The following is a 27,973-nucleotide window of genomic DNA, read 5'->3' as shown; positions in this document are numbered from 1 at the left end:
CCAGGATGGTTGAAAACCCAACACATCTCAGGAGTGAAATCCTCATACAGCATTTGTTGGAAACTTATTGTCCCAGTTAGCAGTGGCCCAGGTCAGAGATCGTCTAGTCAAGAGAGAGAGAGATGAGGAAAGTGACCTTGACCCAGTCTGTAGAATAAACAGATGGGTGGAGCTTGAAGCACACTGGGACAGGAAGTTGTGGCATTAGGTTGGAGATCCATCAAAGTGTTTGGACATGGGAGGAGGTTGTCAGGTGTGGAGTTGCTGCACCCAAATAGAGAGTTAGATAAGAATGGTGGACAAGTGGTCCACAGTTTCCTGCTGCTTCTGGATCGTGTGCTTGTGACAGTAGATGACTTTTGTTAGGTGAGCATACTCCACTGGGTCAATTAGTGGTTCACTCACCCTGGCAGGAAATGTAGATGACGCTTAACCCAAAAACAGAGCAGCAGAGACAATTTAGCAGTACACAATAACTTTAACAATAGACTACAAAACAACAATTCACAAGGGGCCTCTAAACAAGAGAGAACAGAAACTAAGTCTTTGACTTGGAGATCTTGTACATCTTATTTATAAGTGAACTTATTTTTTAGTCTTCTTTCTTCTCTTCTAATATTTGATTATCTGTGCACTTGTAATGCTACTGTAATTAGATTGTGCTACTTGAGGAGGTGACCACAAGAATCTTCAAAAGCAGGGTGGACACTGTCTACATGTGTGACCCTCGGGCTCGGCCAGCACGTGTTCGTCAGGAGGAAACAACCTCTGGCCCCGCCAAATTGAGAAATCTCATTTGTATGGATGCTTGCTGTGTGTTGTGTTGCCCGGTTACAAATCCGTACCGCAAAATTTCAGACGGTACATCATACGCAATTAAATGATTGAACTTTATAAATCTAAATCTGGGTAGAGGGTTAGTAAAGAAAATAAAAAGTGAGAGGGCCCATTTTAAGGAAAAAGTCTATTGCACATCGTTGGAGCTCACTGTTCATTCATTTGTTCCCATCAACCTGCAAGCATAGCCGGTCCTTGGACCCTTGCCCCTCAGTCCACTCCGTCCGGTGGTCTTCCGACTCTCCATTTGGGTCCTCTCTCTCCATCACTCCCGGACGAAAGACCACGAAAAACCTGGCTTCCAGACACACAAGAAAGAGGAACATTTCTCTCATTGGATAGCCCCAGCATTCCAAAGTGCTGTTATCTCTAGTCATAACCCAAACATTGCTGCTACAGAGAAGCCATTACTTTAACAGTGGAACATTACATAGAAGCCATTACATTAGCCTTAGCAGTGAGACCTTACAGCATGTTACACATGGATATAGTGGACAGTGAAGAAAGTTGTTGAAGGTTACAACAGAACTTAGGTTAACTGGGAATGTGAGCAGAGGAATTGCTCATGAAATTTAACTTGAACAAGTGCAAAGTGAAGCATTGTGGGAAGTTAAACCAAGCCAGAGCATACACAGTGAATATCAGGGCTCTGGGGAGTGTTATTGGACAGTGAGGCCTTGAGGTACAAAAATGAGTTCCCCGAAAGTAATGACTGGTGGCCAGGGTGAAGAAAGCAAATGGTATGCATGCCTTTATCAGCCAAGGCACTGTGTACAGCAATTCAGACATCATGTTACAGTTATACAAATTGTTGGTCAGACTGCACTTGGACTATTGTATGTCATTCTGGTCAACACACCAGAGGATGTGATTAAGCTAGAGAGGGTAGGGAAGATTCACAGGAATGTTGGCCTGGAGTGGAGGAGAAATTGTATGGAATGAGGCTGTTTTCTATGAGTGGCGACATTATATGGGTTTATAAGATCACACATAACATGGACTTCTCAAGTTTTCCACACAGAATTGGTGGACGTGTGGACTAAGCTGCCAGAGGAAGTGATAGGAGGCATGTACAATTTCAGATTTCAACAGGTGCATGATTAGGAAAGGTTTAGTGGGATGTAGGCCAAATGCAGGCAAATGAAATTAATTATTAACATCTTGATCATGGATAAGTCGGGCTGTAGACCCTGTTTCTATGCTGCATAACTCCATGCATCTATGATCACAAATGAATTAATTATATTTTCTGAACAACAACAAACAGGTTATACTCAGATGAAAGGTTTGGTTTCAAAATTCAACCTTTTTGTTTACTCAGTATCCCTCCTATATCCTAGCTGAGCCATGAGTCTGTCTCTTCTGAGTTGGGAGAACACACACCAGTTCTCCGTGAGGAGTCAGTGGTGGAAAGGGTGAACAGTTTCAAATTCCTGGGCATGAACATTTCAGAGGATCTTTCCTGGGCAAACTCAAAGAAGTTACACCAGTGGTGGTACTTAATTAGACGTTTGAGGAGAGGTGGGTACGCCACCAAGGGCTCCAGTGAATTTCTACAGATGAATAATATTGAGCATTCTGACTGTTTGCATCACCTCCTGATGTGGATGCTCCAATACACAGGATTGAGAAAAGCTGCAGAGGCTGCAGACCCAGCCATCATGGGCAAAACACTCCACACCCGTCAAGCACATCCTCAAAAGGCAGTGCCTCAAGAAGGTGGTGTCATTAAAGACTCTCACCATCGAAGACATGCCCTCTTCACTTTACTTCCATCAGGGAGGAGGTACAGGGCCCTGAAGACCTTTACTCAATATTTTAGGAACAGGTTCTTTCCCTCTGTCCTCAGATTTATGAATTGTCTATGAACACTACCTCATTTTTCTTCTTTTGCACTATCTATCTATCTTCTACCTTTCTATTTTTCTATCTTCTAACTATCTTCCATTTTCTATCTTCTATCTATCTACCTGCTTTTTAATCTATTGTTACTTACAGCTTTTTAAAATACCTCGTACTGCCACAAAACAACAATTTTCACAATATATTGCAGTGATAATAAACCTGATTCTGATTCTTCAGGGGTTCCCAGCCTGGGGAAAACAGATGGTAGGGGTCCATGCCATTAAAAAGTTGGGATCCCCTATGACAGAGAGACTTCTTCAGTGACATTCGTTTTCGTTTTCATGGTATTAAGATGGATGCTACTGGGCATCCATCTACAAAAGCCACAAGAGGGTGCTAAACATTGTATCTGTTACTCAAATTTGTTTTAGGTTATTGGTAGGATTTCCTGTGAATAAAACTATGAATTTCATCATGATTTCATTTGATGCAAAAAGAAATGCGAACCAATAACCTTCAGAGTTTAGAAGAATGATAAGTGATCTCACTGAAGCACTGAAAATTCTTACAGAACGTGATAAGGCGATTTGATGTTTCCTCTGTAGGTGTTCAGAACCATGAGTCACGATCTCAAAATAAGATACCAGCCATTGACAAATAAGATGAAAAGTCTTAACAGAGAAATTACCTGACCTTTGAAATTCTCATTGTCCCTTACAAGAAGAACTTCGAAACTCATTTGTTGAGCGTATTCAAGGTGGAGACTTACTGCCTTTTAGATAATCAGGACATCAACAAATTAGTACAGGGAAGTACCACTGAGGTAAATGATCAGCTACAAACACGGTTGCTGTTGGAGGTGTAAGAGGTCAACTCATCTACTCCAGATTCTGTTCTTGTTTTTGAGTATTGGAAGAACAACCTTTAGCATGATTACAGCATTGCTGAATACTTTCTATCTCAGGCGAGCCACCACTGCCTGCATCCAACACCACCCATATTAAAAATGCAATTTCCAAGAATTGCTGTAATTAGCCAGTAAAACAGAGTTGATTTTAACTGCTCTCTGAAATAATTTGACAACCATTTTGTGGTTGGACACCGATGCTGCCTTACCTGCCAGTCCCAGAACATCAGACTGGCAGGTCTCCCTTTCGTCATGGGTCACAAGTCCAGTATCTTCTGTTAAGATTTTTATATGGAGATAAATAAAACTGTTAGGGAAAAGCTTCATCCTGGCTCAAAAGTTTTATTTTATTTTTTCTCTGCTATAAATCTTACAAATTATGTACTTGTGGTGCATAACAGGAAATGATAGTTTAAAAAATTACATCTGAACTAAAATTCCTAGAATATGAAATATTTCTGTTTTTGATGCCTTTACAAATATAAATGTGAAAACTTTAATCAACAGAGTCTGCTAAATTACTCCAATAATAACAGCTTGTGGTGAAAGTACTCCTACTTTCACCACAAGGATTGCAGCAGTTCAAGAAAATGGCCCACCACCAACTTCACAACGCAATTAGAGAGGGGCATTAAGCACAAGCCTTGCCAGTGCTACTCACATACCCTGTTGAATAAGAAACTTAATAAACAGATTTAGAACTACACCAATTAAACATTTTTCTGCTGCAGCATTGGTTCATGCATATATGGCTGATGACCAACTTGGTGTGAATAATTTGTCATCATTATTTGGCCTCAGAGGTCTGAAATTTAGCTAGTCAACTATTAATCCCTGGCTTCTCTTAAGATTAGCACATTGGCTGAGGCAAAGCTGTGGCAAGCTGCAGCACTTGGAGCCACGAGTAAAACCTAGATGAGTCAACAAGACAGGCAGCACGTAAAACCACCCTTTCTGGGTGTGGTTGTTTGCTATACAGAAGTGCTATCTTTAGGACTCAATCCATGTAAAGCATCTGAAGAGATAAAAAATACAGTAAATATTCACTATAAAATGTAGTGTATGTTTATAAAAATTATCACATTTTTGCATACATATGAAACTTGTGTTCTGAAATTTATTATTCTATTCCTCCTGCACTTCCAATGTTCATTCCAAATGTGCCTGCGAAGTCTTTGTCATCTTTAATTTGATCATTCACTCACTGGATAACTTCACTCACCTCAACACTGAAATGGCCACTGAACACAACCTATTGGCTCACTTTCAAGGACTCTACTACTCATGTCCTTAGTATGACTTATTTATTTATTTTTGTATTTGCATATTTTGATTTTTGTTCCATATTGGTTGCTTGTCGTTCTTCATTGATTCTGTTGTGTTGCTTTGACCCACTGTGAATGCTTGCAAGAAACTCAGGGTAGTATATGGTGACATATACGTACTTTGAAATTTACATTGAACTTTGATCTTGGATAATTATAAGCTGAAAGAAGCCCAGCATAAATTCTTCCAAACAATTGTTCTCCTCCTTCCTGTGAAGACATGCCTGAACTCCAGACATTAATCCATGTAATGTAACTAAATCCAAAGCAAGAATGAGGGTATTATTGCACAGAAACAAATACCTCACCTTGACTGTCAATAATTTTATTTAATGGAACCTTGAACACATTGGTTTTCTTCATAAATTAGGCATAAAACTGATGTTTTTTTAATAAATGATTGTATGCATCGCTGCTTAGAAAGCTCATTAACCAATATCACTCTTTTACAAATTGTAAATGAGATCGGTCTCTGTACTTGGACTGTGGAAATCCACTTCTTGCGTCTCCTCTTGATAACACCACGTCCACCACACATCTCTGCTGCTCCCAGAGTACTGTTGGACTTTTTTTTGATAAGTAGTGGTTTAGTCTTTCTCTAATTTGACAATAACCAAGCAATTATACTATACAGTCAACAACATCACAGCTCCTTTACAGTCACAGTCTTGGGGCTGTACTGAAAATTTTCATGACCCCAAGATGAACTTCTGATCTTCTACCTTACCTTTCAGAAAGACTTCCTATTCCACTTCTTTAATGTCATTTACTTCTGGCCATGCATCAAAACCTTTCTGACCTTCTGAATATTTGGATTGAAGTGTTATTGAGAAAGATCTGATCCTTGTCAACTGAAAATGATTATTGAGACCATTCTAAATTTTAAAAAGTACTATATTTTTGAAAAATGTGGTTTAGAAATTTTGCAATATGAAAGCTAAGCTTAAGCCCAGGAGGTCAATTGCATTTGTAATTTGCATGAAAATTGGGTGCAAGGCACATGCCTCGTCTCTTTATTCATTTGCCCTCCTATTCCTGGAGGATCTGTAAGCAGAACAGTGCAGCTTGTGAATTCTGCATTTTTTAAATTAGTTTAATAAAATATGACAAAGTTTCTTCAGCAGAATGCTGGTTATATCATTGGTTTCCCAAGACTGCAAACCTTTAAATTCCCATTTTGTCTCCCGCCCATGTAGTAACCATACCTAAATCCATTTAACCTGGTATTCACAGGAAATATAAAGATAACAATGGTTCTTTGTTCCTTGGTAACAGTAGGCAGTTGATCAAATTCAGTTTTGTAGTGCACATAACTATTTCCTGAATGATAGAATTTTAGGCCATAACTTTTCATATCTAGATCTACATATTTGAATTTGATTGTTGAGAAATTTCTTTTTAATAGATTACATATGGAATAACTTCCTAAATTACAGACATCTATTCTAATTTTACCCATTTCATCATTACCTGAAGGATATCTATTACATTATTAGTGTATATCTATAGCACCTTATTCAAAAATGTCACTTCAATTTCTTGTAAACAAAGTTATTTCAGACTCGAGCAAGGCTGAGAATAAATAGGATTTTAACTTAAGTCTTCAAATTGTGATTCTAGTAATTTTATATCCTTTTCATAATCAACACTTTAAGCTTAGTATCCTAATTACTTCTGCTACCTTTTATACTGTTTGCTAGCAAACATTTTCATTCTCCAAAGATCAAGACAGCGTGGACACAGCTGTTGTGCATACCAATACATAATCCTTCCTCTTCCTTTGCCAATTGTAAGGCCAATAAGGTCCTTCCTCATCAGTCACTCCATTTTATATAATTACAAAACTGAATAATCAAAATGGTTCCCACATAAACCAATAACATTAACTTTATCTGGGACTCTTGACTGGATGCACCAATCAAAGTAAGTAATTAGTATCAAAAAGCACTATCACAGCTGCCCTCCACAAATAGGGCATGCTAAAGACAACCATATAAATCATTAACTTAACTCAACTAATAAAGGCAAACATGTGTTCCTGGATATCTTGTGATTTGGGCACACTATTTATTTGCCAGCTTCAAACTCAATCACTCTCTGAAATGTCCGGCTAGTTTATAACAAACTGTCTTTTACATTCATAAACTTATTTTCCCAGTTAAAGGCAAACATAAAACAATAAAATCTTTGATGTCTACCTCTGATTCTATGTTAAAATACTTTGCTGACCTCTTATCAATTGAATGTGGAGTGATATCATATTCTCAGTTGATAATGTTAGGAAGGCACTGCTATTTCTGGAAGTCCAAAGTCCTATATAAGTATGCTAAACATTAATTACATGCATTAATAGCTTGTCATTTGATTGATAAATATGAGAGTTTAAAACTGAATTAGTCGACCAAAGAAAATCCCACAATATTTTTCTCTGACTTCAAATACATAGGACTACATCCACTGGTAATCAGAGTCAGAGTATTAGAACATGGAAACAGGCTCCTTGGACCTAACTCATCCATGCTGACCAAGGTCTCTTCCCGTGATAGCAGCATTTGGCCTTCTTGCATTTGGTCCACATTACTCTATCATACTTCCCTATTCTTGTATATAGAGTCATGGGTGTGAGCTTTCTTCTAAACATTTTATTTTGAGCAGTAGTTTTATTTTGCTCAGAAGGCCACACAGATGCTCAGGAAGAAAGATGTATCAAAGTGTATTTTAAACATAATTGTACCTGCTTATGCCACTTCCTCTGGCAGTTCATTCATAAACCCAACACCTTCAGTATAAAACATTTGCCTCTCTAGTCCTCTTTAAATCCTTTCCTTCTCATCTTGCACTCGATGCCCCGTCTGATGAAGGCAAACATACCCTATGCCTTTTTCAGCACTTTGTCTTCCTGTATTTCCACTTTCACAAACATTGTACCACTAGTCCTCTCTGTACTGCAACACTCTTTGTGGTCCCTTCATTCGCTGTGTATGCCTTGCCCTGGCTTAACTTCCCAAAATGCATCATTTTGAAGTTGTGTGAGTTAAACCCCACCTGTCATTCCTTGATCGACTTTCCCAAATGATCCACATCATCTTTAGACAACCTTCTTCACTCCACCACACCACCAATTTATTTATCATGTCACCTATGTTTTCATCCAAATCATAAACATACGTAATGAGAAACAACAAAGGCCCCTACACCAATTCCAAGCCGCATGTCCCTGGTCAAGAGCCGACAATCTGTAATATAACTCTGAACTTCCACCCTCTGTCTCCTTCCAGCAACTCTAAATTTTTCAGGCCTCAGTGCCGAACCTGTACTCATACTGTACACATGGAATTGGAAGCAAATTCACACTTCTATTACCATTAAAGAGTATGGAATAAGGCTTACTTTTGCAGTTAAAGAAAGACTTTCAATACTGCAGTGTTTTCCATGACCTCAGGATTTTCCATAGTGTTTATCAGCTGATTTAGTACTTCTGTAGAGTTGCCATTGTTTAATCCAGGTAAAGTTCAAAGGTTCATTTTATTATCAAAGTATGTATGCAGAATAGATCTCGAGATTTATCTTCTCCAGATAGCCATACAGAAAACTGTAGAAGTTGAAAGAAAGACATTAAATCTCCCTATCCACATGAAAAGTGGAAACAAAAACTCCCAAACCCCAAAACCCCTCCAAACCCTTCCTCACACAAAACTAACAGATCACCACATAGAGAAACAACAATAAAAACATCAAACCCCAAACGCCTAGCCCACCAATCGGCAAAAAGAAAGAATGGGCAAGAACTGAAAGTGACCAATATGAACTATAGTCCAATCCATAAATCCCAGAATTTCAATAACATCTCCGAGAGTACTGGAATCAGCATCTCCTCTGTTGGCAGTGACTCGAACCAGCATCCCCTCTTACGACAGTAACTCGAACCACCAGCTCCGCCAAGGGCAGTGACTCGAACAAATGGCCCCTCTGAGGGAAGCGCCAGTTAATTTGCACACAGCATGCTCCCACAGAACAGAGAGGCAACGGCCAGATTGTTGTTATCATCAGTACTGGTTGAGCAATGAATGGAGTCCAGGACACCATGAAAAACTCGTGAAATATTGACAAGGGGTTTTCTTATGCCTGCCTGGAAGCCCAGGTTTAATTTTTCAATCCAAAAATGACACCTTGGATGTGCAACCAGGTCTCAGTATTACTCTGAAGTGCCAAAGTGGATTTTCCGCACAAGGACACTCAAGACGTTAAATTAACATAAACATTAAATAAACAGAGTTAACATTTCAGACTCTTCACTAAAACGGTACAGAAGAAAGGTCTTTGACCTAAAACTTCAGCTCTGTTTCTTTTTCTGTTCTATTGTACCTGTCACCCATCCTAAAGGGAGAGAAGTAATTTTGTTCCAGTGGAACTGAAGTGATTAGATTCTGTACAGCAAAAAGTAAATACTGAAGCCTTTAACATATGAGACTGTTGTACCATATTTATATTGCTATTTAAAATGATGAAAATTAGAACTTCCTACAACTGCCCATCAATTTCTTGTGACACTATACATGGGTTGAAGGTGTGGGTCTAGAAATTATGCGGCATTTTAATCAACTTTGTCCAGTGCAGTCAGAACCATTTTGTTCCTGCACACACTGTTGCAAAACTTAGATAATACACCAGGTCAGGTGACTGAGGTGACTGGGATCTCCAGGGACTGGAGTCATTAGGAAATCAGGCTATCAGGAAGCAGCTTGACTTGGAAGTCATACTAAAGGTGGCTGGGTGTTCAGGAGTTAAGGTCTGGGGCAGTCTGGGATTTAGGCTTGAGATTAATGGTCAGGGATTTATCACTATTGTGAGGAAGGTGGTAGACACAAAATACTCTGCAGATGCTGGGGTCAAAGTGACACCTACAGCACGCTGGAGGAACTCAGCAGGTCGGGCAGCATCTGTGGAAACAAGCAGTCAATGTTTCGGGCCGAGACCCTTCGTCAGGACTGAAGAAGGAGGGGGCAGGAGCCCTATAAAGAAGGTGGGAAGGAGAAGGCTGGTAGGTGCCAGGTGAAAAACCAGTAAGAGGAAAAATCTAGGTTGGGGGAGGGGAAGCAGGGAGGGGATAGGCAGGAAAAGTGAAGAAGGAATGTAAGGGGAAAGCACTATTGGTAGTAGAAGGAGGTGGAACCATGAGGAAGGTGATAGGCAGCTGGAAGAGGAGGCAGAGTGAAACTGGGATGGGGGATGGGAGGGGGAGGGAATTACCAGAAGCTGGAGAATTCAATGTTCATGCCAAGGGGCTGGAGACTACCCAGACAGTATATGAGGTGTTGCTCCTCCAACCTGAGTTTAGCCTCATCATGGCAGTAGAGGAGGCCATGTATGACATATCTGAATGGGAATGTGAAGCAGAGTTGAAGTGGGTGGCAACCGGGAGATCCCGTCTGTTGTGGTGGACGGAGCAGAGGTGCTCCATGAAGCTGTCCTCCAATCTGCATCGGGTCTCGCCGATGTAGAGGAGGCTGCACTGGGAGCACCGAATGCAATAGATGACCTCAACAGACTCACAAGTGAAGTGTTGCCTCACCTGGAAGGACTGTTTGGAGCCCTGAATGTTGGCAAGAGCGGAGGTGTAGCACTTACGCTTGCAGGGTTAAGTACCAGGTGGGAGATCTGTGGGGAGGGACGTGTGGACCAGGTTGTCACGGAGGGAACGATCCCTGAGGAAAGTGGAGAGGGGTAGAGAGGGAAAGATGTGCTTATTTATGGGGTCCTGTGGAAGGTGGCAAAAGTTGAGGAGGATAAGGTGCTGGATCCGGAGGCTAGTGGGGTGGTAGGTGAGGACGAGGGGAACTCTGTCCCTGTTGTGGTGACAGGAGGATGAGGTGAGGGCCGGTGCAGGAAATGGAGGAGATGTGGGTGAAAGCATCATTGATGACTGCAGAAGGGAAACCACGATCCTTAAAGAAAGAGGACATTTGAGATGTCCTGGAATGGAAAGCTTCATTCTGGGAGCAGATGTGGCGGAGACGGAGGAACTGGGAATAGGGAATAGCATTTTTACATACAGCAGGGTGGGAAGAGGTATAGTCGAGGTAGTTAAGAGAGTCAGTGGGTTTATAGAAGATGTCAGTGGATAGTCTATCTCCAGAGATGGAGACCGAGAGATCGAGAAAGGTGAGGGAAGTGTCCGAGATGGACCAAGTGAATTTGAGGGTTGGGTGGAAGTTTTAGAGGCAAAGTTGATGAAATTGATGAGCTCAGCATGGGTGCAGGAAGCAGCACCAACGTAGTCATCAATGTAGCGAAGGAAAAGTTGGGGAGCAGTAGCAGTATAGGTTTGGAGCATGGACTGTTCCACATAACTAATGAAAAGGCAGGCATAGCTGGGGCCCATGCGAGTGCCCACAGCTACACTCTTGGTCTGAAGAAGGTGGGAAGAGTCAAAAGAGAAGTTATTAAGTGTGAGTACCAGTTCTGCCAACTGTTGGAGTGTGGTGGTGGTGGGGAACCTGTTCCAACCTCAGTTCCTCTGAACACACTGCCCTCCACTCTCTCCACATTGATTTTAACCTCACCATCAAACCAGCAGACAAAGATGGTGCTGTAGTTGTCTGGCGGATGGACCTCTACCTCACTGAGACCAAACAGCAACTCTCCTCTTACTTAACCCTGGAACAGGACTCCACCAAAAAACATCAAACCATTTTCTCCTGTACCATCACCGCCCTTATCAACTCTGGAGACCTTCCATCCTTAGCCAAAAAACTCATAGTTCCCACACTCCACACTGCTTGGTTTTACCTCCTCCCCAAGATCCACAAGCCCTACTTTCCCGGTAGACCCATAGTTTTGGCCTGCTCCTTCCCCACTGAACTTGTATCTGCCTACCTGGACTCCATTTTGTCACCCATAGTTCAGTCCCTCCCCACCTAAATCCAGGATACATCCCATGCCCTCCACCTCCTCAATAACTTCCAGTTCCCCAGTCCTGACCTCTTCATTTTCACCATGGATGTCCAATCCTTATACACTTCCATTTCCCATCAAGAAGGTCTCAAAGTCTTCCACTACTTTCTTAACAATAGACTTCAGCAGTTCCCCACCACCACCACACTCCTCCAGTTGGCGGAACTGGTACTCACACTTAATAACTTCTCTTTTGGCTCTTCCCACCTTCTTCAGACCAAGGGTGTAGCTATGGACACTCGCATGGGCCCCAGCTATGCCTGCCTCTTTGTGGGTTATGTGGAACAGTCTATGCTCCAAACCTATACTGGTACTGCTCCCCAACTTTTCCTTCGCTACATTGACGACTACATTGGTGCTGCTTCCTGCACCCATGCTGAACTCGTCAATTTCATCAACTTTGCCTCTAGCTTCCACCCAGCCCTCAAATTCACTTGGTTCACCTCGGACACTTCCTTCCCCTTTCTCGATCTCTCGGTCTCCATCTCTGGAGACAGAGTGGCCACTGACATCTTCTATAAACCCACTGACTCTCATAACTACTTCAACAATACATCTTCCCACCCTGCCACTTGCAAAAATGCTATTCCCTATTCCCAGTTCCTCCATCTCCACTGCATCTGCTCCCAGGATGAGGCTTTCCATTCCAGGACATCTCAAATGTCCTCTTTCTTTAAGGATCGTGGTTTCCCTTCTGCCATCATCAATGATGCCCTCACCCACATTTCCTCCATTTCCCAGACTTCGGCCTTCACGCCATCCTCCCGTCACCACAACAGGGACAAAGTTCCCCTTGTCCTCACCTACCACCCCACCAACCTCCAGATCCAGCACATTATCCTCCACAACTTCTGCCATTTTCAACAGGATCACACAACTAAGCACATCTTTCCCTCTCTACCCCCTCCACTTTCCGCAGGTATCGTTCCCTCCGCGACTCCCTGGTTCACACGTCCCTCCCCACGGATCTCCCACCTGGCACTCATCGCTGCAAGCGTAAGTGCTACACCTGCCCCTACACCTCCTCTCTTACCACCATTCAAGGCTCCAAACAGTCCTTCCAGGTGAGGCAACACTTCACTTGTGAGTCTGTTGGCATCATCTATTGCATCCAGTGCGGCCTCCTCTACATTGGTGAGACCCGACGCAGATTGGGGGACTGCTTTTTCGAGCACCTCCGCTCCGTCCGCCACAACAGACAGGATCTCCTGGTTGCCACCCACTTCAACTCTGCTTCACATTCCCATTCGGATATGTCCATACATGGCCTCCTCTACTGCCATGATAAGGCCAAAGGATCAACATCTCATATGCCGTCTGGGTAGTCTCCAGCCCCTTGGCATGAACATTGAATTCTCCAGTTTCCGGTAATTCCCTCCCCCTCCCATCCCCCAAACCAGTTTCACTCTGCCTCCTCCTCCAGTTGCCTATCACCTCCCTCATGGTTCTGCCTCCTTCTACTTCCCATAGTTCTTTCCCTTACATTACTTCTTCACTTTTCCTGCCTATCCCCTCCCTGCTTACCCTCACCCACCCCTTGATCTTTCCTCTTATTGCTCTTTCACCTGGCACCTACCAGCCTTCTCCTTCCCACCCTCCTCCCACCTTCTTTATAGGGCCCCTGCCCCCTCCCTCTTCAGTCCTGATGAAGGGTCTCGGCCCGAAACGTTGACTGCTCATTTCCACGGATGTTGCCTGACCTGCTGAGTTCCTCCAGCATGTTGTGAGGAAGGTGGTGAGCAGGGAACTGAATATGAGTTTAATTTAATGGAATCGCAATCTGACTTCTCCAGTGAATGAGTAGGAACGGTCATTGTGGACTGATTGCACTGGCTAGGCTCATAAAACCACATTGTACGAGGAATGACTTCACTTGACCTGCATTTGATGTTGACGTCACTTCAAGTAAGTGAACACAATTCAAGCTGAGAACTGCTCAGCTGAACTTCCTGGGTGACAAGAAATAACTCCATATAGAATAGTGAAGTGCAATTTCCTTGACACAGCACTGTACGGAAAAGTTGCATCATATTGCTGTATATGATTCAAAATGTTACTGAATCTAAGTATGCATTATAAAGTATATCAAATCCTAGAACAAAATCAGATTGCAAACGGGCAGCTTTGATTTTAGGTACTGTATTTGTGTAGAATATTACAGGAAAAGTACATGATGTCTTCAGTGCCATGGGTGATTGAATACTATATGATTATTAATTACATATTTTAACTATAAAATGTCGATCACCCATCTGATTAAAAAACAATATAGACTTTTAACTGTTGTGGATGTCTCTTGTTCTTTGTATCTCTTTGTGTCTTTCTGTCATTCATTGCTTTGTTACTCATGATTTTTTCTGCTTCTTATACCAATAAGGTTGCTGGCTATTATTTGAGGGATTCCTGCAAGTTTACTCATGTGGTGTCCTGAATACATAACCCTTTTTAAAAATTCATTGCACAGGATATGATTGTCGCTGTAAGGCTAATCCCCATCCTCACTGCCCTTATGAAAGTGGAAATGAGCTGCAATTTTGAACAGCTTGTTATGACGAAGGTACAGTGATACACTTCTGAGTCAAGAAGGTAAAACGTGGAACTTGGAGGGGATCATACAGTTGATAGTGTTTCTATGTGCTTGTTGTCCTTGACCCATCTCAGTAGAGGTCACAGGATTCATAGATCAGAGTTGGCTAGCCGCATAAATGCAGTATGTCTTGTAGGTAGTGTACACAGGAGGTGGAGAAAATGAGTATTTAGGGTGGTGGATCAAGTTGACTGCTTTGTCCTGGATGGTGTGAATTTCCTTAAGTGCTGTTACAGGTGCATGCCTTCAGGTACGGAGGAAACATTCCCTCATATTCCTCATTTGTACCCTTGTAGGTCCTGAGGATTTCAGGAAGTAAATCCATCAATGCAGGATACCCAGCTTCTGACCTGCTCTTGCAGCTACATCACCCACAAGTGTGTCCTGCCATTATTGAAGATGGTGATGTACTTAAAGCTCCTTCTCTCATTAACTCTTTAATTGTTTTTATTTTTTTTATTTCGAGATACAGCACAGTAACTGGCCTATCCAGCCCAATGGGTTTCCACTGTCCAATTACCCCCATGAGACCAATTAACCTGTTAACCCATATGCCTTTGGAATGTGGAGGAAACCGGAACATCCAGAGGAAACCAACGTGCTCATGGGGAGAACATACAAACTCCATACTGACAGTAGTGGAATTGAACACGGGTCATTGGACACATATGCTAACCACTATGCTACCATGCTGCCCCATATTGTCCACCCCAATTAATGACAAGTTGTATTTCTCGTCAATAGTAATGTGCAGCATGCTAATACTAGATCAAGGACTATATTGCCATTGTGCACTTGGTGGCCACTTTTTTAAGTATCTTCCGCTGCTATAGCCTATCCACTTCCAGATTCGATATGTTGTTCTTCTGTACACCACAGATGTAATGTTGTAATTCGAGTTACTGTCATCTTTCTGTCAGCTTGAACCTGTCTGGCCATTCTCCTCTGATTTTTCTCATTAAAAAGACATGCTTGCTGACAGAACTGTTGCTCACTGGATTTTTTTTGCTTTTTTTGCACAATTCTCCATAAACTTTTGAGACTGTTATACATGAAAATCCCAGGACGTCAGCAGTTTCTGAGATACTGCCATCCGGCACGAACAATCATTCTATGGTCAAAGTTACTTAGATCACATTTCCATCCCATTCTGATGTTTGATCTGAACAATCGAGACTCTTGACCATGTCTGAATGCTTTTATGCGTTGAGTTGCTGCTACGTGATTGGCTGACTGGATATTTGCATTAATAAACTGGTGTATCTAATAAAGTAGCCTCTGAGTGTATACTCCTACTGCTGCTGATGGTCTCATGTCATTTTGTGATATGGAACTTTCAAATGTCAGCACAGATCTTTGCTTCCACATGAGGTGGGTACATCTACTAAGGTAATTGTGGACAAGTGTATCTGCCATTGATAGGTGGATAGGGATGTTGTCAAGTAGGTATAGCCTCAAGTTAGTGCAGTTACTACCTTCTGCAGACCTATACCACCTATCCAGGTACTTCTCCAACTGCAGTCAATGATGTCGTGGAGTGACAGCTGGAAGATGGGAGATGCATTAGACTGATAAATCTAAATCACTGCTCCTCTATGGGAGAAAAAAAAGTCTATTCCAGGAAACTCCCTGTCATTTCAGGAAGGTTAGGAGTCCTACCTATCTTCCATTATTTTCCTCTGACTTTTTGTAGTTTCTTTCCTTTTAACAAAAGTGGTGGACGGAATGGTATTTTGAGAGGAAGGTTGTGAGGAAATGGCTCTCCACAATTCACTAGCTAAGCTTCACCCAGTCATGTGCTCTTCCTTCCCCCACCCCACTCCTACCCCCATAGACTTCATCTTAGGAAAGGTCTTTCAGGGATTTAATTGTGTTTAAAATGCCAAATGTAAATAGAGTTGATACTAAGGACTTCTTCTGAATTGTGGAAAATGTGTTTGTCTGAGAATTCTGTTAAGGCAGGATGATTGATACATGAGGTATCATATTGTCTTTATGGAGTGAGGTTGATCAACAGGTGAGGAGGTTCAAACTGACTGGAGGCTAGGCTCAGATGGAAATACTTAGGACGGACAGACACACACACACACACACACCCTGACAGCAAGCACGCATGCACACACACAAGACATACGCTGACAGCACACATGAACACACGTGCATAATATTGCCTGTGCTTTTTTCTACAACAGTCAGAATATTCCCCTCAGTTCAGACTTCCCTCAATCATGCTAAAATTTATCATCCTGACTTCTCTCCAGATTATTCTCTTCCTCTATTCAAACTTCCGGAAATGGGTGGGGGGGGGGGTTAAAGGGAACAAACTGTTACAGCAGGCAATGAAAAAGGAAATCTGATGTTGTATTTTATTGCAGAAGAGTAATATGTCTTGCTGCAATTATATGTTTCTGGTGAGACTGTCCCTGGAATGTTGGGTACAGATCAGATATACGTGTGTTGGAAGGAGTGAAGTGATGATTCCTGGGAAGAATGGAATCACCCATGAAGCAGGATTAAGTAAACATGGCCTATGTTGTCCAGAGTTCTTTATTTATTTATTGTGATGCAGAGTGGAGTAGACCCTTCCAGCCTTTCAAACCCAGCAATCCCCCTATTAAATCCTCGTCTAATCACAATGACCAATTAATCTACCAACCAGTAGTTCTTTAGACTGTGGGAGGAAACCGGAGCACCCAGGGAAAACCCATGCAGTATTGGGGAGAACGCACAATCTCCTTATGGGCAGCGGCAGGAATTAAACCTGGGTCTCTGGTACTGTAAATCATTGTGCTAACCGCTACGCTACCATGCCATTATTGCTAGTTAGAGGAAAGAGCTATGCAAAGTTCTTTCAGGGCTTGGTCAAGTAGGTGTAGATCTGATATTTCCCAAAACTGGGTGTCGAGACTAGGGACCACAGAGTCAAAATAGAAGGACCATTCAGGGCTTAATGAGAAGAAACTTTCTCATCTAGAGAATGCTGGACCTTTGGAGTTCTTCAGCCAAGAGAGAAGGTTCATTGACTCAAGAGTCTGCAGATGTTGAAAAACCTGAGCAACACACACACACTCACAAAGCTGGAGGAACTCAGGAGGCCAAGCAGCATTAATGGAGAAGAATAAACAGTTGATGTTTTGGGTGAGATCTTTGATCAGGACTGGAACGGAAGGGGCAGAAACCAAAGGAGGACAGGGAGGAGTAAAAGCTGGCAGGTGATAGATGAAACCAAGTGAGGGGGAATGTAGAGGATGTGGGAGTGGTATGATGCGAAAACCAGAGAGGTGATAGGCAGAGGAGGTAGACAGCTGAGGAAGAAAGAATATGACAGGAGAGGACAGGGAAGGCTCAATCTCTGGGGGAGATGGGGAGGGGTGGGGTGCTGTCAATAACACCAGAAAAAGATGTGGCTAAAATTGTGCTTCCATAGAACAAGCTTAGAGGTAGTTTGAGCCTTTAAGAGTGGAGAAAGAAACCTTTTCTTCCACAGACATTGTCCCAAAGAAATTCTTGTCCCAAATTGGCCTTGGCAGATGGGTCAATTGTAACTTTTTAGACAGCTGTGGAGTGGACTTCAGAAACTTTCTGCCCGGTATTTCTCTTCCAAATTCTCACAGCAAATTGGAGGATATGCTGTATCTAAATAAATAAACAACAGAACTATAATTAACAAAATAATCTTGGATAAACTGCAGCAGGTTTATGCCAGGTACCACAGAAACGCACAGGAAAACCCTAGTTAAACTTTGCTGTGCACAGGATCAACACATGGCCTGTCCCCAACTATAAGTCTGAGCTCAGTGCACACAGTACACCCACTCGGTAGCAGTGGGCAACACGAAGTCTGGTGTTATTCGTATAAATTGGTTGAATAACAACTGGCTACGAATCTGCCAGTATTTATGATTTAGCAAAAATAGTGCTTTTGATTGCACTATTTGTTCAGGTTGATTTGGTTTCGTAGTGCCAAGTAGCTTTTATTCAAATAATTTTTACAGTGTAAGGGTTTGCTGCGCAGAGAGAGTGGTCGCCAGCCGGTTCTAACAAAGCGTAACTGTCCTGCGCTCTCAAGCGGCACGTCAGCTGGGCGTCATCCATGTTCGGTTGGCTGTATATATAACTGGAGGTTGCTGACTGTAGTTATTCTTAACTCGCCGCCAGCCTGCAAGGAATATGAATAGTACTCGAGACATTTAACAAATCTCCTGTCTGGATCTGCCCCGGCCCCTTACTGCCGTCACATATTTATTTAAAATTAAGGTGCCAGAACCAAACTGGTCATTCGGGAGTGGGACTTCTTTCGGCAACTTCTGAGGACAACGCGATCAAAACAAAGCGGGCGGCGTTTGTTGCTTTAGAAGTGCACAACTTCGAAGGAAAGGAACAGTTTGTCACTCTTTATTAACGTTCTCGCAGCTCAGCATGAGGATTTGGTTCGCAGCGACGCTCCTTGTTCTCGCCGCAGGTAAGCGACTTTCTTTTTCACATCGAAACCCACAGCCGGCTTCCGGAGCCGAAAGATGAAATAGGGCAAGACCAGTGGTATTGCTTGAAATTCTACCCTGATGTGGCAGAGGGTAGAAAGGGCATCTTATAACCGCCTGCTTATTGTGAATAGCAGGTCACTGGAGTAAATGCGTTTAGTGGCTACTTCACTTTCTGACCATTTATTGCTTCACGCATCACCAAGCGGAGTTGCCACTCCGCTTTTACTCTTTCCATGTGCGCTTCCCCCCCCCAACCTGTTTGATAAAGAATTTTTTTATCTTAAAAGAGTTCCCATTATTGCTTAAGTTTCAAGGACATTGTTTTCGCGCAGTTTCTTGCAACCCTGCGGTGGGAGCGGCGATCGATGGCTACGACAGTGAAGTCACTCGGAGCCGCAGAAGGGGAGAGAAGGATATTCTGACCATCCTAGAAGGGGTGCTTGAGCAGGAACCAACTACACAGACAGTGGAGCGCCCACCAGCTGACCGAGTTTTCGACAACTCGCAAGGTACAGTTAACCAAGCGTCTTTAACGAAATTACGGTCAAGTTTTCCTTTGGTGGCAAAGTTCCTCTTAAACTTGAACAATGCGCGTCCATATGTTGTTGGGGGAGGGGTATCTTCTCCAAGTCTCCTATTAAAAGCTCCAGGAAACACGAGCCGTGTGCATCTTTTTTTAGTAAAATTATGTGGACACTAATGTTTGTTTATTTTAAACTAGCGGCCTTTTATAAATCTGCGGAAAATTCGACTGTGACCGATGAGGGGAAGCGCAAAGGGAAACGTGAAAGAAAAAACAAACGTGGCAAGAGAAAGGGTAAAAAAAACCCATGCTACAGAAAGTACAAGGATTTCTGCATCCATGGGGAATGCCAGTACATACGGCACATTAAGGAGGTAGCATGCAGGTATTTACTTTTACACTGAATAGAATATTCAACCTGTAAATAAAATGTTGATTACGTGCATAGAAGGTTCAGGTTTATCAGGCAAAATCTACAGCGACTACCTAGCTAATTTTATAACCTGTGCTGGAGCATGTCTAGACAAAGCGGATATCTTCACAGTTCCCAAGCAAACGAGGAAACGGATAACTACCTGAAATTTAAACAACCGCGGTTTGCTTGTATTTATTATTGCTGTTATTGATGCTAACAGATTCGTATCCCTATCCGAAATCTACACACATTGTGCATTTCTGAAAATTCGGCGTTTAATTTCTAAACACAGGCAAAAGCTACGAATTATTTTTGCACCTTTGAAATCAAATTCCAGAAATATCGAGAGATGAAAATACTGTATCTATTTTATGTATAAAGTGAAATGCAGCCACATACGTATTTCACACCGATCTAGAAAAATTATGAATAAATCTGAATCAGATTTAATATCTTATTTTCCCCATTGTGTCAGAAAAGTACAAAATACATTAGTTCGTGCATTTTACTGTAATGAATTTACAGTACTATGTGCTTCTGCATTGTACAGGATAAATGTCAGAAACTCAATTAGTGTTTTCCACTTTATTTGACACTGGATTTAAGAAGCTCTATGATTTACACGAGGTATTTTATTTTTATTGTGGAAAGTCATAATTATAATATTAACATCAGCACCATTTTGGGGTATTTATTTTCAATTCTGGATTTCTCTACAGATGTTTCTCTGGATATGAAGGAATAAGGTGTGGTACTTTCATTTTAGCTGTGGAACATCCAAAAGATCCAAATGACAACACAACTACTCTGGCAATTGTAGCAGTGGTCCTTTCATCTCTAAGTCTGACAGTAATCCTTGTTCTTCTAGTTCTAGGGTGAGTTAACTGTACAGAGGTCGACTTTAATTTTGTAACATCCTAAAATGATCTTTAAAATCTGTAACTAAGAAAGCGAAAATCCTTGAAATTAAGTTATTTGATCACTTGAAAAAATTACGCATTAAAATCTTACTATTACTTAACAGTAGCTGTTAAAATTCCATCTGATGTTGAATGTGTGAAATAGCAAGCTTTTTAATATGCTAAAGTTGATGTATTGTAAACTTTAAGTTTGTTTCTTGATAGATATCACAGACGAGTTGCCAGCTATGATGTAAAAAATGAAGAAAAGATTAAACTTGGAAATAATAACACTCATTAATTTTAAAAATGGTAAGGTATTTATGAATTTCATTGAAATGTTATGTCAATCAAAGAAAATGAAGTTTAAAAACTCACACAAGAATATGTCATGCACAGTGGTCTCAGAATATTGTGTCAAAGAACTTAATCATAAATACTGTTTGGCATCCTGCCCATTACCCACTTTAACATGCGCTTCTAACATTATTGTACAGAAGATCCAAGAAGAGCCCAATGGATATAAATTCACCTCTACTCTCTGCTCTTAACGTGAGATAAATGGCTTGAACCCTGTTTCTAATATTTGATTCACATCAGAATTCACCTCATGTTAGTGTACACAATACAGAAACAAAAAAAATCAGTAACCTAACATGATCCCCATCTTCATCCTTTATTTAAAAATTAAATTTCAATGCAACAATGAAATATGACTATTACCACCCAGACTCTTTGAAACTAGCATTCAGAGTGAGAAAACTTTTAGCAGCTAGTTTTAAAAGTGGAGAAAGGAGCTTGATGAAAATTTTTCAGTGAGAATGGACACATGACACAATGAGTCTTTTGAAGGCACTTGTTCAGAGCACATTTTAATGTATGTGTAGAGAAAAATTACACCATGTTCATCATTCACCATTTTCTCACTCAGCAGTGGGAAGTAGCATTGTGAATTATATGACTCTCACGATGTTTCTGACTCACTTATCTAAAATAAATATTTATCAAACTTTGCTTCCCTTTTACAAATAGTTACACATTTGGGAAACTGCTACCCAATAATTATAATATCATACTGAATTCCTGAGTTGTACTTCCTGATTTTGAAAAACACTGAACTTGTATTCTAATGCAAAATAACATCAGTTTGTTTGGACTTGCACTGAAATTTGGCTCCTATCTTTTTAATTAAATGTTCGGTTTCTGTAAATATGCTTTCTTTAATTCCATAATGTTTCAGTGTCTTATTTAATTTTAATTTCAAGTTCAGTTTATTGTCATTCAACTGTGTATGTGTATACTGCCAAATGAAACAATGTTTCTCTGGAGCAAAGTGCACAATGAAAGTGTATAACTCAAACACATAAAGTAATATTATAAATTACTTAAATTAATAAATAATGAGGTACATGTATGTTACAAGTTAAAAAAGTACACAGTGTAATGCTACTGGTGCTTCATACATGATGAAACCATGTATTGAGATTCATACACATTGGCAGGAAGTTCAGTAGTCTTACAGCCTGTGGGAAGAAGCTGTTTCTTATCGTAACAGTTCTTGTACTAATCCTGCCTGATGGTGTGGGGGGGGGGGGGGGGGTGTCAAAGAGATTGGTGGACAGATGGGAAGGATCACTGATTAGAGTAAGAATCTATGAATCTAAATTGCTTTTATAGTGACTCTCCAGTATTTTTCTTTTAAGTCACATAAAGCAAGTGATGGAGGTTTAGTTATATGAAACCTGAAAATGTGACGAGATCGGCTGCATATTGATCCATTCTAGTTTGGGTAATAATCAATTGTTAAAATATATACTCTATAATGCTATTAATCACATTTCATAGCTGCATAGGGACTTCATGTTTCAAAAAGTTATTGCATCAGGGTAGGATTCATGCTAGTGTGGGTGGGTTGACAAAACTATTTTAGTGGTTACACCCTTGAATGACAGTAACAAAAAATGTCAACTAGTACATAAACGAGGCAAATTAAGTTACAAGATATTGCTGTTTTGGTTTGATCACTTTAACATGTAATTCTTAATTACAGGTACAAAATGCCTATAAAAATCTACCTCATAGATGGAAGAAAACACGAAAGAAATGGAGTGATGTAAACAGTCAATTTGTTCATGTAGTGAATGACTAAAGTGACTACATCCATTGGATGCATGTGTGTTCCCCAGCAGCTGGGAGACTGTAAATTACAGATGTACCAACCTTTTGCATTTTTTGAATATACTGTTAATATTTAAAACAATTTATTTATATCTGGTTATTAAATTGTCAGTACATATTTATTTTAGTATTTTATATTTTAACTTATTTAGGCTATTTGCAACTTATTATTTAAAGCATGTGATTTTATGCTGCTGCCTCTTTAATATCTGTATATGTGTTCGTAAGAAATATTTAAGAGTTTCTGAAGTAAAATGCCCTTCCTAACAGTAAATGAACAGCTCATTATGAATTGCTGGTGTAAAATAAATTTGTGTTTTTTTTAATATATACAAGTCTGTCTCACTTAATTTATTTAAAAGACATAAAGAAATCATTAGAATAGGCCTATGAAATACAACTACATAGAACAAAAGCAATTAGTTTGTTATAACTAAGCTCTTAGGCACATGGTTGATAGGATAATGGAGGGTTAAATAGGAGGGATGGGCTAGATTGATCTTAGAGTAGGTTAAATATCATCACAATATCATTAGCCAAAGGGCATGTACCGTGCTGTAGTGTTCTGGGTTCTATAATGTTTAATCACAGAATTAGCTATTTAAAATAGCATACACAAAATTTTGGCTTCAAGTTATTTTTCAAATAAATAATGACATTAATATCATTTTCTTACTATCTTCGCACCACTGATTAAGTCAGTCTTATTTTCCATGGCTCCATTGATAAATGTACCATTGATCATTCAGTTCAGAAAATATTAAGCAACATAAAATCTGCTAGAGGCACTTAGAGGGTTGAGCAACATCAGTTGGAGGGAAGGGAAGTGTTGATATTTCAGAGTAAAGCACTGAACAGGGTTTCCAGCCAAAATGTTGACAATTCCTTACCCCCCACAGAATGCTGCCTCCATCCACTGTGTTCCATCAGCGGATTCTGCGTTGCTCCAGATTCCAGTATCTAGTCTCTTGTGTCTCAGAAAATATGAATCTCTGCTTCTTTGGTGCATTAGCTCTGCCAAAGTGTTTGCTATAAATGGTAATAAAAACAGATTAGGTATAGAAAATGCTGCCATAGCTTTAATTCTGTCTGCTATGCAGAGGCTTCTCTTGGTACAGAAAATACATGGATGTTGGTCAAGGAAAGAACTGGGCGCCACTGTCATGGATCCCATATTCAAATATCCTAACAACACTCACTGTCTAGACTTAGGCATGAAGATGGGATACTAGATTACTTTGGAGCCTGCAGGATCATCACAAGTATCAGTTGCCATCTTCAGGACAGGAGAACATGAAACTCAGAATTGGAAAGGGGAAAGGGGAGACATTGAAAAATTAAATACATAGATTGCATTATGTCTATTTATTTAAAAATAGGCACAAAATCAGCAGTCACATATGCCTGCAGATTGTTTGTCCCATTGTTTAAATTAGTATTTTCCTGTGATCGATACAGTAAATTTGAGAGGAGGAATATCTATAATGGGTATAGATTTTCATACTTTAATAATTACTGATTGGTTGAAGTTAACTAAATTACAATGTACCCTCATGATCAAGATCTGTGAGTGTTAGAGAATGCCACAATTTAAAAACTTACATAACATGGGCAGGGTGGGGTTGGTAGAATGCTAGAGCACACTGATTGACATTTTCCAAATGAGTGGGTATTTGATGCAAAAGTGGGATTTCCATGTTTAAACTTTGATCACACCCTGATTAAACATGGAAGTGCTGCAGCTGGGCTCCAGTGCTAAGAAATAGAAGAAGTTGTGAAGGTCCTACTCTATCACTTTGATCCCTGTTGGTACATATACATATCAGATGATTACAGTATTAAGTTTATCTTGTTGCCTCATGGTTCAGCAATCTATTGACACTTAACATGCAGTCTAGGAATATCTAAATTGTGGCCTGTAGCCACATGCAATTCAAGTCAAAGAGACTCATTCCAAGAAGCCCAAAGAGCTTACTCCTAATTTCCTATTTATATCTGATTTGTGTTGCTAGAAATATTGTGTTTTAAAATTTGCAAAAGGGTTGTTCTGCCACCTCATTGGCAAATTAATTGAAAAACAAAATACTAAGAATAGAAAAATAATAGCTTGGATCTTTCTGGTCCAGCTTCCTGTGGAAGAATGATGACAGACAAAATGTTGGAGCCAATGTAACTAAGAAAGGGTTTGAGGAAATAAGTGAAAGAAACAAAACAATTGTAATGTATTTATACTAGCAAATGGAACAGTATGCTTTTGATTGTTCTGAGAATAGTTTATGAGCAACTTCATAATTTGGGAACTTCATGATATTCCCATGATGTTGTCACATAAATTTCGGCATTTTAGTGCAGCTAATCATTCCAAAGTACCTTCCAATATGACTGTTTAAGTGGTCTGATGAAACTCTTATTCTTAACCCACTTTTCCATGAAAATGAATTGAACAATGAAAATGAATTGACAACATTTTTAAAGGAAGTGCAGATTAATTTCCAAAAGGTTTGAAATCCAATTAACATTTTCTTGTTACATTCCAAGCAATATATAATCATAGAGCTAACAGGAAATTTGAAGTACAACTCCAGAATTGTAAGAATGTAAACAAAACTCAAAAGATACTTACAACTGAATTCATAACTGCATACATATAACTGAAAATTAATGCAGATTAGCAAGCAATTTGGAAGGCAAATGATACATTGGCTTTTATTGCAAGGGAATTTGAGTACGAGGAAAAACATCCTACTGAAATTAAACAGGGCCTGGTAAGACTGCATCTTGGACATGTGTTTAGATCTGGCCTCCCTGAAAGGATAAGCCTACAACAGAACAAGAACAATGAATGTTCACCAACTTGATTCCTGGGGGAACAGGGATTATCCCATGAGGAGACATCAAGCAGACTGGCCAAATGGTTTGCAGAGAAAATTTACAAGGAGGTTGCCAGGACTTGAGGAGCTGAGTTATAGGGAAAGGTTGAATAGGTTAGAACTTTATTCCCTGGAGCGCAGGAGAATGAGGGGAGATTTGACAGAGGTAAACAAAATTATGAGGGATATAGATAGGGTAAAAGAAAATAGGCTTCTTCCAGTGAGGTTGGGTGAGACTGGAACTAAAGGTCAAGGGTGAACGGTGAAATGTTTGAAGGGAACTTCTTCACTCAGAAGTGGAACAAGCTGCCTGTTGGTTTGATTACAACATTTAAGAGAAATTTGGATGGACACATAAATGGTAGGGATATGGAGGGCTATGGAACAGGTACAGGTACAGCTTAATAGTTCGACATGGACTAGATGGACCAAAGGGCCTGTTTCTGTGCTGTAATGTTCTATGACTCCTACTTTTTTTCTCCTTTCTTTTTAAGACAACAGAGGCCTTTCAACCCTTTCTGCTGGCTTTCAGAAAAATGTCATCAATGCTACTCCTCCATGTCTATTTACCTGCAACAAAATTTTTCACATTTGCCCATACTGTCTTCATCCCCCTCCACCCACAACCTACCTTACACAACGAGAAATATACAATAGGTAATTAACCCAAAAATACAGGTCTTTGGGATCTGTGAGAAAGCTGGAGAACCTGGAGAAATTACACATGGTTGCAGGGAGAAGCACAAACTGTACACAGAAAGCAGTTGAGGTTAAGATCAAAACCAAGTCACTGGAACCGTTGGAGATGCACTACCTGCTGTGTAATTATGCCATCCCTTAAACACTGCTTCCTTACTCCAGGCAGCCAGAGATTATTTCTAAGCATTATGAGAACTTTGAACAGCAACTAACCCTGTAATGGATGAATAGTTTTTCACAAGGGTGGGGAAGAGAGGAGAGAAGAGAGAGAGAGGAGAGAGAGAGGAGAGAGAGAGGAGAGAGAGAGGAGAGAGAGAGGAGAGAGAGAGGAGAGAGAGAGAGAGTTCACTCTTGAAGCCTGAGATCATATAATTTAGCAAGACAATATACAGTATATGGCAGAATACCAAGTTTAGAGGAATGAGGACATTCTTACGTGCACGCCCACATACCTTTAAGTTACCAAGTTTCAAGTTTCAAGTTACCAAGAAGATAGGCAAGCTAGTCAAAGATATAAAAAAGCTATCCCTGTTGGCTGATGAAAAATACCAGAACAGCGTAAACAAAAATCAATTCTCATCTACAGTACTGCACACAACAAAGGTCACAAAATAGGCACAATGTGCCAAATCCAAAGGATTATTTATTAGGATGTTGCTGGGTTGTGGGATTTTAGTTACTGAGAGAGATTAGGTGAGTTGGGGCTGTATTCTTTGCTACAAATGAGACTGAGAGAAGACTTAATTAAAAAAATAGACATTTGAGAGATTTTGATAGATTGTATAGGATGGACCTATTTTTGTCAAAGGAAACTTGGAAGCAATTGGAAGAATTCGATGGGAAACAAGGAAGATTTAAAAAAAACTAACAGGTGATAGCAAGTCAAGATTTAACATTTGAAAAAATGCCAGAAGCAGAGATCGTCACACGTTTAAAAGGTAACTAGAATAGTACTCGTGCCATCGAGGACAACTTTGGCGGGAGGGGAAACCCCATGGAAGGCGTTATCAGCAAAGACCTTCACCATCCGGGACGTGCCCTCTTCTCGTTATTACCATCAAATTTCTAAACGGTCCTTCAAACCTCGTTATTCCTCCTTTGTACTATTTGTTTATTTTTAACTCTCAGTAATTTTAAGTATTGCTCTGTACTGTTGTCGCAAAACAACACATTTCATGTCTGTCAGTGTTAATGAACCTGACAGGTTTTGATTCTGAAATACTATAATTCCATATCACCTCTAACTCAGTAGATTGCTGATAATTAGATTTGGTCCGGTTGCAAACTGTGTACACGAATAAGTAGATACAACACGCAGCACCAACCCGACACGTTTGACCGAAGTGACGATCCCGGCCCGGCCCGCTCTGCTTTTCAGTAGAGGGGATGCGAGCTGCGCATGCTCACCCCTTCGAACATGGCTGCCCCCGTGGATCTGGAGCTGAAGAAG

At 40.6% G+C, this 27,973-nt stretch overlaps 2 protein-coding genes and 1 long non-coding RNA gene across 6 annotated transcripts in view; 2 read left to right on the top strand and 1 right to left on the bottom strand.

Annotated features, from left to right (window-relative positions):
- Positions 1 to 799: 799 nt before the first annotated feature.
- On the bottom strand, positions 800 to 27,891 carry LOC132405474 (uncharacterized). Of its 4 annotated transcripts, none has more exons than XR_009515887.1 (3): positions 27,762 to 27,891; positions 23,845 to 23,983; positions 800 to 1,135 (listed from the first exon to the last, which is right to left on the bottom strand). It is a non-coding gene; the product is annotated as an uncharacterized LOC132405474 (long non-coding RNA). The 4 variants fall into 4 exon arrangements; XR_009515885.1 differs by having other exon boundaries at positions 800 to 1,131; XR_009515886.1 differs by lacking the exon at positions 800 to 1,135 and adding an exon at positions 8,336 to 8,506.
- LOC132405472 (proheparin-binding EGF-like growth factor) lies at positions 18,570 to 23,282 on the top strand. Its single transcript, XM_059990302.1, has 6 exons — positions 18,570 to 18,917; positions 19,272 to 19,448; positions 19,661 to 19,847; positions 20,597 to 20,752; positions 21,002 to 21,088; positions 22,827 to 23,282. Exons 1-5 carry the CDS (start codon positions 18,875 to 18,877, stop codon positions 21,075 to 21,077), a joined length of 639 nt encoding a protein of 212 aa, XP_059846285.1. The 5' UTR covers positions 18,570 to 18,874; the 3' UTR covers positions 21,078 to 21,088; positions 22,827 to 23,282.
- The window catches only part of pfdn1 (prefoldin subunit 1), a 79,674-nt gene continuing 79,541 nt past the window's right edge, over positions 27,841 to 27,973 (top strand). The window contains exon 1 of the mRNA XM_059990303.1: positions 27,841 to 27,973. Coding sequence (XP_059846286.1) covers positions 27,923 to 27,973 — 51 coding nt within the window. The 5' untranslated portion in view covers positions 27,841 to 27,922.

The sequence above is a fragment of the Hypanus sabinus genome, chromosome 15 (assembly GCF_030144855.1).
Source record: "Hypanus sabinus isolate sHypSab1 chromosome 15, sHypSab1.hap1, whole genome shotgun sequence".
NCBI classification, from domain to species: Eukaryota; Metazoa; Chordata; class Chondrichthyes; order Myliobatiformes; family Dasyatidae; genus Hypanus; species Hypanus sabinus.
The sequence above is the reverse complement of the archived record's forward strand: the minus strand, read 5'-3'. Positions and strand labels throughout refer to the sequence as shown.